Source organism: Stegodyphus dumicola, chromosome 2 (assembly GCF_044657685.1).
Source record: "Stegodyphus dumicola isolate Sdum_Otavi_A_Nest chromosome 2, ASM4465768v1".
Classification (NCBI taxonomy): domain Eukaryota; kingdom Metazoa; phylum Arthropoda; class Arachnida; order Araneae; family Eresidae; genus Stegodyphus; species Stegodyphus dumicola.
This window is the reverse complement of record NC_140769.1, coordinates 95,598,772-95,611,572: the sequence shown is the minus strand read 5'-3', so window position 1 is coordinate 95,611,572 and position 12,801 is coordinate 95,598,772. Positions and strand designations below refer to the sequence as shown.

The 12,801-nt window shown below is 32.6% G+C and overlaps 1 protein-coding gene across 2 annotated transcripts in view; it reads right to left on the bottom strand.

Moving 5' to 3' along the window:
• The window catches only part of LOC118192517 (uncharacterized), a 251,275-nt gene that overhangs the window by 150,789 nt on the left and 87,685 nt on the right, over nucleotides 1-12,801 (bottom strand). For both annotated transcript variants that reach the window (XM_085810942.1, XM_085810941.1), the window contains one exon: nucleotides 8,969-9,060. In XM_085810942.1, coding sequence (XP_085667068.1) covers nucleotides 8,969-9,060 — 92 coding nt within the window. The remainder of the gene's footprint in view (nucleotides 1-8,968; nucleotides 9,061-12,801) is intronic.

Sequence of the window (12,801 nt, the reverse complement as noted above, 5' to 3'; positions counted from 1 at the left end):
TTCACCATGTATTTTCTACCTTCTTTTTAGTAAAAATAATAATAATTTAGAAGATAGAATTTTATCGTCCAAAAATCGAGATGGGAAAATTATGCGAATAATTTGATTTTCGAAGAATGCGGTTATAATAAGAACATAACAAATGAAAAGTAGTCAACTAACAGGTAACTATCACAACATTATTTCTTTAAAAGAAACTTACATTTTAATAAGAACACAATGTAATATTAACATTACAATATCTAATAGGATTCCTTTATTTCTACTTCCCTATAACTCGAAACTCGCCAGTTCTTAATGTTGTCTCTGATACTCTTAAAGCCCACCAGCGGCCGAGCGGTAAAGTCGCTGAACACTGGTATTTCGGTCCGAGGTTCGAATCCCGCGAACGGGCTGGCTGCATGGGCGTTTTCGTGGTTTTCCCCATGTGTAACGTGTATACGAGCCAGTTTCCCTTAGAAAGTCCTCCACGAAAGGCATCCCTCCCCTTAGGCAGATAGCCCTCGTGTGCTTTGCCATAATTAAATACACCAACACCAAGCTGATACTCTTAAAGCCTCAAATGACCTATAAATAATTAGCGAAAATGAATGTGCTAACTTATCGAAATCGTAGAATGAATGTCAGTTCATGTTTGCTTCTCTGTGTTCAAGCTTGCTTCACTATGTTCAAGGTTTCGCTGTGTTCTTCGCTGTTTCTAGGTCAGTTCTTGCATGAGACTGGTAAAAAGTTCAACAGTTAGAAATAAAAGGTTCTCGGTGACATTCGTACATAGTTTCCTATTGTTTGTTTTTGTTAGAAAGACGTAAAAGATCACTTTGACGCCCCCTGAATGCTGCAACCAGGGATAGATGTCACCTTTGCCCCCCCCCTCTAGCTACACCCCTGATTGAACACTATTCGTGCCTTTTCAGGAGTATTTATATTTTGGATAGCTTTGAGGTACAAAGAGAAGCAGCAAGCAGCAGTTTTCTAGGCCGAAGTGCAAAAAGCAAGTAAGTCGAGTTCAGGATGAAATCTTAATTCTGAATGAGTTAGTTTGGTTTTCATTGCATTTGATTGATTAATAATGCTGTAAAATCATTATGGGCTGTTTTTTAGTTCAATTTACATCACCCAAAGTTATGTAAGAATCATAGGACATGGATTAATCTCAAAATGATGCAATGCAGAAAAAGATTATTATTTTTAGAATACAGAAGGGAAATAAACACATTAAAATAAAGCATTAAAGGGCTATTGATAATTTAAATGATAATTTATATTTACATATTTTTATCTTCCTTACACACACACACACACATATTTATAAGGCGTTATGACCTGCTATCTCTGCAGTTCAAAATCTGCAAAAGTATCAAAATATCCAGATATAAGTTATTCTGTAATAAAGCATTTTATTGATTATTTTGTATAATAAAGAAATGAATGAAAAATATTTTATCGAAATGAACCAATTGGAAAGCTTACAAACATTTTGCTTTTTTTTCGACATTCGAAAATTCTGCAGACAGCCTTTATATATTTCACTTCATATCATGTTCATTAAGTCAATCAGCCTTTCAGTAGAAGTCCTGAATTCTACTCCGACGGCTGAAATACCTTTACAAATGTTTTGGGCTATTGCCATTACGTTGTTTTACTCTGCCACAATAGTTATCATCTACGTCTCCTGGCAAATTTTAACTTTCTACAAGACATAAAATGTTTAATTTGTCTTTCAAATTAAAACTGCGTAACAACTGAGCAATATAAAAGCTGTAAAGACATTAATTTTAATTTTAATTTAATTCATAAAATACCTAACTCATACAATTTAAAATACATTTACTTTATAATATAACTGACTGATAATGTTTACACATTTGCTTGGCTGTTTTAACAATATTTAAATTAATTAACAATAACAGTTAACTGTATTTCGCTACTTCACTGATACAAGTTTAATTAATTTATTCATTTATTTTAACTTTTTGATGTTCATTAAGTTTTGCATATTTGTTTTTGAACTTTAAATAACTTATTTTTGCATTGTTATTCTACTAAATTTATCTAATAACTGAAGTGGTGTTTCCAATTTATTGATCCTAGAAAATTTTCTTATTGTATTAAACTTCACTTTTAATGCAGACGGTCGTGTATAAATCAGACAAAAACCTACATACATAATGTTACGGCTTCGTAAAATTAAATACGTATACTAATGATAAAATTCAGATGCTAACTAAATAATTTTCATAAAATGTCAACAAATAATCATGAAACTGCGGCAACAAAAATTCACTTCGAATAACAGGCAGGTATTAATGAACTTCTCACAGTGAAAAATATGAAAACATTGTTAAGAAGGGAATTGTTAAAAAATAAGATGCCAATTTGTTACCACAGCATTGCATTGTTATAATCTGAAACTCAAAATAAAAGATCTTATGTCAAAAGTAACGATAACACAGTCGTTCAGTTTAGCCAGCTATAACATCAGCAAAACAGCAAACATATTCATCACCAAAAACAGATCGAGTTTCTTTCAGATATTTAAAGGAAAAATCAATTAAAAAGTTATAACTGTAACAGCAAAAAATTCGAACGCTTATTTTCAATTGAAAGACCTTCGTACTATATATAATGTATCTTTCGCACTATATTGTTATTACATAACATACTTAAAAATATTTACCTGAGCACATAAATATTCCGTCAAAACTTGACTAAACACTTATTCCATGCACGTTAGAGCTAAAAAGAACCCACACAACTGCAAGCTGCTTGATATCTGTGAAAGCGGATGCGAGCATGCATCAGAGAGAAGCAATTATAGAGTAGCCAGTGCCTTTGTGTTGAAAAACAAAGAAAAAAAATAATAGATGAAAACCACATTTGCGAAGTAAACTACCCAGCCGTTTTTCGACCTTTTTTGTTTTTATTTCTCCTCTTACAGTAAAAGAAATACCAGCTAAAAATAACAAAAACCAGGTGATCACATGTCAAACGTCGAAATGATATGTTTTTGTCACTTTCAAGGCAACTTTATTTCGCCTTTATGTAATCAGGAAATGGATTATAAATCTTTTTTCCTGATAATTCCTAAGCGTTTTAAAATTATGCACATTAAATATTTTTATTTTTTTATTATATTTCATAATGAAAAATAAAAATTAAGGATTTATGATGTATCATTATTTTAATTGTATTCAAGAATTAAGGCTATCAATATGAGCAAATTAAGTAACCTTTATTAATAAATCATGATGACCATAATGTAAATGCATAAAATAATTTGAAAAGAAAAAGATTTGTAGCATGTATCGACATTTAACAAATCAATGTTTAATAGCGGAGAATAACAAAATGTTGAATATTTAATAAATGGTGATGACCAATTAAATAATTAGGCAATAACTGCTAATAATTTTTAATAACAATCATTGTTTAATAATCATCAATTTTTAGTGATTTTCGTGCATAATCCAAGAATTTTCAGCACATTTTTTGCTATTAAAATTTGGTAATCAACTTACAAACGAGTTCAAAACAATTTACGAATAATTTGATCCTAAAAATGATATAGTGTAGGTTAAATAAATGAAAACAAAATGTTTTTTTGTATTTTATTAAATCCTAATAAACATTAATCAAATTTCTTAATATCGCTGGGCCCACCAGCGGCCGAGTCGCTGAACACTGTTAGTTCGGTCCGAGGTTCGAATCGCGCGAACGGGCTGGCGACATGGGCGTGTTTTCATGGTTTTCTCCATGTGTAAAGTGCATACGAGCCAGTTTCTCTTAGAAAGTCCTCCACGAAGGCACCCCTCTTTGGAAAAGCCTCGAGGGCAGATAGCCTTCGAGGCTTTTCCATAATCCCACACTTAATATCGTTATCTGACTCGAAAATGTGCAGTTCTTCGAAATCTTTTTCTTGCTGCAAGTTCAGGTGAATGGCATCGTCCTCCATTTCACCATTAATATTGTTGTTATCCTCCATATCACCATTAATATTGTTATTCTGTCCTTTCATTACTAAACATCTAAGGAATTCTATCGGCAGATCTCTTCAGGGGAAAAAAGAAATGTCAGCTTTTATCAAATGGAGCGATTTAACTTTCAAAATTCGCCAGTGTTAACACCAAAATTTCTGCTAGATCATGGATCACCAAAATTTTGTCATTATGTCTTTAAAAGTGTTACCAGGAAGCATGCCGCTTATATACGGTATTTTCTCCCTCCTTTTCGTATGCCTCGACGCGTATTCGGGAGGTCCCAAGTTGAGTGCATTGCGGATTTCTTCAATTTCCTGACTGAAAAATTCTAAAAGATTCTACATATTAGCTACGATCTGCATGTTTGCTATGCTTGAAATTTTCTATTATGCAATACAAAAGTTGCGCACATACACAAACAGTTTCAAAACATTGTACGGTTAAATAATGAATACGCTCTTGAATGGATGATGATAGACCTATAGTTCCAGTTTAAAAAAATGAACCAAATGCGCTAACTTTCAGACTACCGAAAATTTTGGTCACGTGATACTTTTTAGGGAGGATAAACCATTTTAATTTTTTCATGATCGTCCTGTGAATAAAGTATTTTTTAATACTTAAATCCTTTTAGCTCGGAGTGCTTGGGAAGAGACCTTTAACAAGCAAACTTGGTACTGAAAAATCTTATGAAAATAATATGACTTTAATTACTTTCATCAGATAAAAAGGTGCCGATCTTTTAGATCACCTATTGTAAATGAAATATAAAATAGTACTTGAAATATAAAATTTTAAACTATAACATTGGATGTTAAATATTTTCTTCTGTGTTTATTTTAACCTGATGTAAAGGTGTATAATCACTATGCTTGTCGAGACAGGAGACGAGGAAAATGTAGGAGACCTTCGCTGGGACTCCGGAGCTTTCGACTGTAAGCTGACGTGCTTTCCAGTTACACAACGAAGGCCCGCGTTAAGGCAGTAAAAAAAGGCCTTACAAAGCAGTCTTGTAGAAATTTGTATTCGACAGTGTCACATATGTAGCTGGCTTTAGCAATATCTGTTAGCAATTCCTACAAAATGTAATTACAGATACCTCATGTAGATTCTATGAGAATGAAAAATTTTTGTTTTATTACTTCAGCTGTGAGAAACATTCCTATCGTCACCTTTTCTACAGGGTCCGTATGAAAATTTAATTTATTCATAATTTTAGTAAACGTATCACAGAGAGAAAATTGTCGTGATGGGAAGGCCTGCCTGTGATAAACTATTTTTAAATTGAAATCGAGGATGGTCGTGGGCCACCATTAGGACTGTTGTGGTGACCAAACGATATTTAGCTGGCCATTTACTCTGAAACATTCAGGGAAATGGGTTATGCCAGGTTATTCGATTATGGCGAAGCACACTACAACTAATCTGCCTGAAGTTAGAGAGAAAGCTCTTTTATATAGGATTTCCTAAGGAAAATTAGCTCCTAGTTACGTCACACATGGAGGAAAACAATGAAATTCCGTTCAGACAGGATTGGTCAAAAGGATTTGAACTCGGATACAATCATCAATGTTGTGCAGTCTTATCCACTCGGCAACCGGCTGGCTTCCAGGTAAAAAAATTTTACATCTGTCACTCCGTACCCATTATTCCTTAATCACAGTGCTAACTGATCCTATAATCACAATCTATACAATTTTCTGAAATATTAGCAAAATCCCCTCTCAGTGATAAAAAAATGGCCAAATTGCAAGAGAAACGGAACTACTGTCATTCTTATTATTTGCAAACGGATTATGAGTTATCAATTTATTCCCGCTATCACACTCAATAACTGACACTGGAAATTCTTGAATTGTCTGATTCTGAAGTACCAATTCAGTGTCTCATTCTGCTTGTCATTCTTCAGTACTTCATACAATCTGCTTGTCGGAATTTGAAGCGCATTTGAAAAAAAGGATAAACGTAGTTGAGGGAACTTTTTACCGTATTTCACCATTTATTTTCTACCTCTTTTTTAGTAAAAATAATAATAATTTAGAAGATAGAATTTTATCGTCCGAAATTCGAGATGGGAAAATTATGCGAATAATTTGATTTTCGAAGAATGCGGTTATAATAAGAACATAACAAATGAAAAGTAGTCAACTAACAGGTAACTATCACAACATTATTTCTTTAAAAGAAACTTACATTTCAATAAGAACACAATGTAATGTTAACATTACAATATCTAATAGGATACCTTTATTTCTACTTCCCTATAACTCGAAAATCGCCAGTTCTTAATGTTGTCTCTGCTATTCTTAAAGCCTCAAATGACCTATAAATAATTAGCGAAAGTGAATGTGCTCACTTATCGAAATCGTAGAACGAATGTCAGTTCATGTTTGCTTCTCTGTGTTCAAGGCTTCGCTGTATTCTTCGCTGTATCTAGGTCAGTTCTTGCATGAGACTGGTAAAAAGTTCAACAGTTAGAAATAAAACGTTTTCGGTGACATTCGTACATAGTTTCCTATTGTTTGTTTTTGTTAGAAAGGCGTAAACAATTACTCCGTAGACGAATCTATTTTAAAATTTAGGGGAGCTCGTTCTCTGAGCGTATCGAAGAACAGAAAACTTATATGAGTATTTTAAACGTTTTTTCAGATTTTGGAGCTTACAAATTAGAGGAAAAATCCCGCTAGGAAATATACTAGTATTTGAATTGCCCAAAGCACAACAAGCGTACATAATTAATTAATTCCCTGTAGTCAAAATTTGATTAGTTCATAATAATGAGCGCGTCCCGCTTTGCGAAACTTTAATTTCACGGAAGATCTACATAGCACCTTTAATAAAAATTAAAAAATAAAGCAAAAATATTATTCAGTGTTCATTTTAACAAATGACCTAAAAACAGTATGAAACCTCTTGCAAAACTATTCTAAACCTTAATTAGCTTTCGCATGCAGATTTAGTGTAGTGTGTCGGCATATATATTTTTGATGGCAATGAAAAACTGGATGATAGAAAAAAATGTGCCTCAGTTTAAATAATCAAAACTATTTTCGTATTTCATGCTTTTCACATCAGCTACAGTATTCTATAAATTTTAACATCTGATACTGGGATACGAAGGCAAAGAAACTGCAGGTTAGTTATATGAGAGATATAAATAACGATGAGATATTAATCGATGATTTGCAGCCTCTGTCATTCGTATAATCTAATCAACGTTTCTCAGACGGGATTTCCCAGAACTAAATTTCTACAAAACCTTAAGGAATTCTATAATAGCTTGTAAGAAATTGGCTACATGGCTAGCAAATCACGTGTAAATATATGGCTGACAAAATAAACATTTGTGCAAGGATTCCCTTAGCAATGATAATTACGTCAAGCTTTCCGTAATTGTAGAAAGACTGAGAAACGCATCCGTAATTTCCTTATCTCCAAATCACTCATCTCCAAGAGCGTAGTTAAAGGCAGTATCATCACTGCCCCCACCTCTGAGCTTTCCTTCTAAGCTTCTCGGTTCTAGACGGATGAACTGCACATATGTTACTCTTATTTATATGATCACATATTTATTACATTATTATTACGTTTAGAATTACATATTTCCCACGAGCAATTTTCTGTGATAAGATAGACATTGTCTGAAGTCCGAAGCCCCCACAAAATGCTTTTTCAATATGAAGTACTCTTAATTTCTTCATTTTAACATCATCACTTTAGGCACACTAAATGTTTCACAAGAATGTTGTGCTTTCATCAATTATTAAACAACATAACCAGACAATAGTAATAATTTTATAATAATAAATAATAGAAATAATAGTAATGTAAAAAAATTAAAATCTGAAAGCTTTCAGCTTTTACATTACGCCCAAAGGGGCGTTTTCTTAACGTTTTGAGTGTTACTTTTATTGTTAAATATCATATTCTTCGCACTTAAACCATAAAATTCAATTCAACAGCAATATCGCAAAATAATTTTTAAATGAGGATATCTTTAGAATTTCCGATACACAGTTTCGCGCGCAAGAGATTTTTTTTTTTTTTTTTTTTTTTTTTTTTTCTTTACAACGTTGCCGTTGCTCGCTTTGAGATCCTTGAGTTTGTTCATCAAAAATTCGTTAAAATTTTACAAAATATGAAATCGATAATAAAACAAATTTCAAATTTGGGCTTCCAGATGCCCAAATTCGCAGGAGGATTACGTTATTCAAAATTGGATTGCTTTAGGTACCGTTGTTTTTTCACACTGCGAGACATATACATACATTTATGCAGATTCTTCATTATTTAATTTCTTTAAATATAATGCAGGGCTCTAATATTTGTTGGCAACAATTTGAAAAGTGAACCCACATTTATAGTGAACCAACGCAAAATGCCAAAACGAAATTAGTATTCCCTCTGGGAAAATTGCGCCTATGGACTAATAAATGATAATCCTTTTTTAACAAGCATTTTGACTGTGGTAGCAATACATTAAACCAGCGGTTCTTAACCTTTTGACTAATGTGTACCATCTAAACGAAAACTGAAAACCTTTAGTACCACCACTACAGAGTACTATTACCACCACTCTTGAACAAATATCAAATCGCATAAATTTACGATTGTTAGAGAAAAAACTCAATCAGTATTGTGTGTTTTAATTTTTGAATTTAACAGTTAAAAATGCTTTGCTTCTTTGCGAACCACCTATTTTTCTCTTGCGTTCCACCAGTGGTACTCGTATTTTTCTTTTTTTCAGTGGTACGCCTATTTTTCTTCACCTCATCTATTTTTCTCTTGCGTACCACCGGTTGAGAACCCCTGCATTAAACTCATTAATAATTTAAATGATCATCGATTCGATAAGATTTTAATCCTGCTCATATTTGGTTCCTTGATGATGGATAAATGCTACAATGTTAACTTGAATTACATGTTCGCGTAATGAAGCGAAATAAATTACGTAAGCTTCTGCGTATATTTTTATACAATTATTTTCTTACCTTTTGTACTCGTATCGAAGGAATTGATGCAGATGTTTGAAAGGTACCGCTTACTTCTTGTGCTTCACATTCGGGAGCATTGTTCTGAATATCTGAAATATTAATGAAATGTTCCCATTAAAAAAAGAATGAATAATACCGGTCATAACATGTCACTCTTTTTTTCTCGTATACTGAGTTTCGAAAATTTGATCCTGAAATATATAATAATTCTAGTTCGAAGCTTTACAAAATAAGGTACAAAACATTATGAAAACAAGAACACAAGTGGGGGAAGTTTTTGTATAGAGAAAAATCTAACATTTTGCATGTTTTCCTATGGCAAAAATTCCATCTAGCACATTACAGTAGAATACCGATTATTCCAAATAAATGGGACTAAATGATGGATGGTTAACCGCAAATTTCTTACTTCAATTATTTTGAGCCAGCATCAAAAGCTGATTTGTTTACGTATACGAGAGCTATTTGTCTAAAGGGGTGATGCCTTCATGGAGGACTATCTAAAGAAAACTGATTCGTATTTACAGTGTTCTTATGAGAGGAAAGTACAATGTTATTTCCACACGGTTTGGAAATCTCTTAATACCTGGAGTCTAAATGATAACCCTGGGCTTAATGGAAATCAAAATTATGTTATAACCTGTCTGTTATCCATGTAAGGAATCGTACATATTCATTAATTTTGAAAATCATGCCAGACTAAGAATAGACGAAAAGAAGACTTATCCTAAGGTTTATCCTAAGTTTATAACAGTTATTTTTCAGTTAAAGCTCCTTTCCTATCTCTCCTAATTTTAGCTCACAAATTCCTTACCAGAATGTGTTTTTAGAATCGCGCAAATGAGAGAAGGAGGTATTTAAATCGAAATTCCACTGACTTCGGAAGAGAGCATCAGAGTTTCTGACTAGGGTGCGTTTGCCTTTTGGCCACATCTCTCTAAGCTGTTACTACGCTCGGCCGTATTACGAGCCCTTGATAGCTTCGCTAGCTAATTCGATATTTAGGGGCCAATTACTTAAAATTGTGTTAGCTTCTGCTAAATCTTTTTAGTTAGTCATTAGTTAAGTTCTTATAAGTGTGAGTTTAAGCTCAAGTGGAGGCTTTGTTGTACGTCCTGAGAAAGGGGCCATCTATTAATCCTTATTTTGAGCAATAAAGGATAATTAACCGTTCGTGAGTTTTACATTTCTGTTACTGAACTTAAGCGGTTATTCGCTTAGCTGTTTACTAGGTTCCTCTACACTTAGTTATTAGATAAAAGGAAGGAACACTACAGTGGCGGCCGAACTAAAAAAGGTGGTGGATGATGATTCTTCACCACCAGGATTTGGCGATTGGGTCCCCTAATCCCCAGACGCCCTTTAAAAGGGGAGTATATAAGGTATTTCTCCCGCTTCTTAGCATGCCTTCGTGTTGTAATGGTCAGCACACTCGGTGCGTATTCGAGAGATCCGTGGTTCGAGTCCCGACGAGGGCATTGTTCATTCTTCATCTCTCCTGGCTTCAAAAAATACCTAATGTCTCTACAATGTACAAGCTTAATATCATTGTATACATTAGATTAACTATCAGGAATTAAATAATTCCAAATGGTGAAAAGTTAGTTATAAAGATTAGACAAAAGTTTCTGTGTATCCGTTATTGAATATGATTGGTCAGAAAGTTTTAAAAAGGATTTTTATGAACTTAAACCCAGTTTTGGGAAAAATGTCACCTTTCTTAAACATTATCACAAGTTCAAACTTCTTAATAGCCTCATATCCAAAATTGCAAAATTTATGAACTTAAACCCAGTTTTGGGGAAAATGTCACCTTTCTTAAACATTATCACAAGTTCAAACTTCTTAATAGCCTCATATCCAAAATTGCAAAATTTATGAACTTAAACCCAGTTTTTGGAAAAATGTCACCTTTCTTAAACATTATCACAAGTTCAAACTTCTTAATAGCCTCATATCCAAAATTGCAAAATTTATGAACTTAAACCCAGTTTTTGGAAAAATGTCACCTTTCTTAAACATTATCACAAGTTCAAACTTCTTAATAGCCTCATATCCAAAATTGCATAAACAGATCTATTGTAACATATAATAGTTTCTTCCAAATATCATTCATTTTTAACTAAAAATGAGACGCAAGGAGCATTTTCAAGACATACGAAGTGCGAAAAATTTTGTTTTAAGAAAGCCGAATTTAAAGTTTCTCTTCAAACTTGCCTTTAACACATGGTCATGAGAAACAGCAAATTAACTATGAATATGTAGACACTAGATAACACTTTCGTATCATTTAACTATTTTTAATCTCATAATATTAAACATGAGAAAAATAAACGTCTCACAAATTGGTATGTGATTCGAAGTTAGAGGTAGAAACAATGTATGCATTATATCCAATGAAACTTTTAAAATTCACTCGCATCATATGTTTTATCTTTATTTGTTACATTTACATTATCTTTTAATTGCTTTAGAATATTTTTACTATTTCTGTTTTTTCCAAGCAGGTAAACTTCTCTTTTTGCTTTGGTTCAAGCGACGTTGATCTCGCGTTTTTGCAACAAGTAGGGAAAACGAGTTTGTTTCCTCCTGTTCTACGCGTATAGCATTCGCATAACTAAAGTTAAATTCATTAATAGTTGTCAATACTAATATTTCTAGCCTTCGTTTTAGAAATAAACACTTCTTTTGGGCAAGTATGTACTTATTACATTAGTAAATAACTGTTGAAATACATTTTTTTACATTTTCTTCAAAATTTAAGGGGCAAAGTTAACATTGTTTACACATTTTAAATGCTCGTAATTTCTTTAAAAATTAGAATATTTGAACTCGATTTTTTTGCATACGATTTAGTTACGCATATGGAATATTATGAGAGTAAAAAAAAAAAATCAATATTTTGGTTGATTTTTAGCTATTTTAATGTCCACCGTCCCCTTAAAAGAAGTGTCCATGTAAGAATTAAACATTTGGCTATTTGAATTACAATGTTTAACGAACAAAAATGACTTGCAGGTATCTAACTTCAGATTTCAGGCAGAAAATAAATATAAATTTTATTTTCTTTTGTCTTGAAATATTATTATTATTATTGTTCATGTATTCTTTGACAAATACTTAGCAAACGAAATTTAGAATTTCTTATTAAATATTTTTTTATTTTTTATTTTGTTGAAGAAAAAAACCTCTGGTCCGTCAGAGGTTTCTAGATCGTGTATTCGGTCCTCATGTAATTTGAAATTTGAGACTACTGACTTACGGAATACATACCTCGTCGATTCTATTCATGATTACATTTTATTTACGTCGCACATCTTCTTCAAGCATAAAGAGAACTCTAGTTATGAAGAAATAAAGGAACTCCCGCATTATGACCTTACTATGGAATAAAAATTCAAATATCCTCGTACCATTTTTCACAACCCAAGGGAAACTGGTAACAATAGAAAATTCTAGCTTCAATATAACGCTAATTTTTTATAATCCGTTCGGCAGAAAATGAACCAGAAACGAAATTCTACTTCCCAGAGTCTGTTATCCACATGAGCATTGGATGGCATGAAAAGGGTACGAGAAGCGAAAAATATACTAATGAGTGATGACACTAGCAAAGACCACAGCGTAAAAGCTGAAACAGAGTTTAAATACACATGCATTGGAAAATCGTATACAACGACAAATATGGGCAAAGTTTTCTAAATGCTTATCTTTAATAATGACTCTTTAATAGCGAGTTTAATAGTGAATAATGAATAATATCTTTAACAGGGAATTTAAAATTCTTTAAACAGGAAAATTAATTCTCCATATTATTATAAGCCTTATTC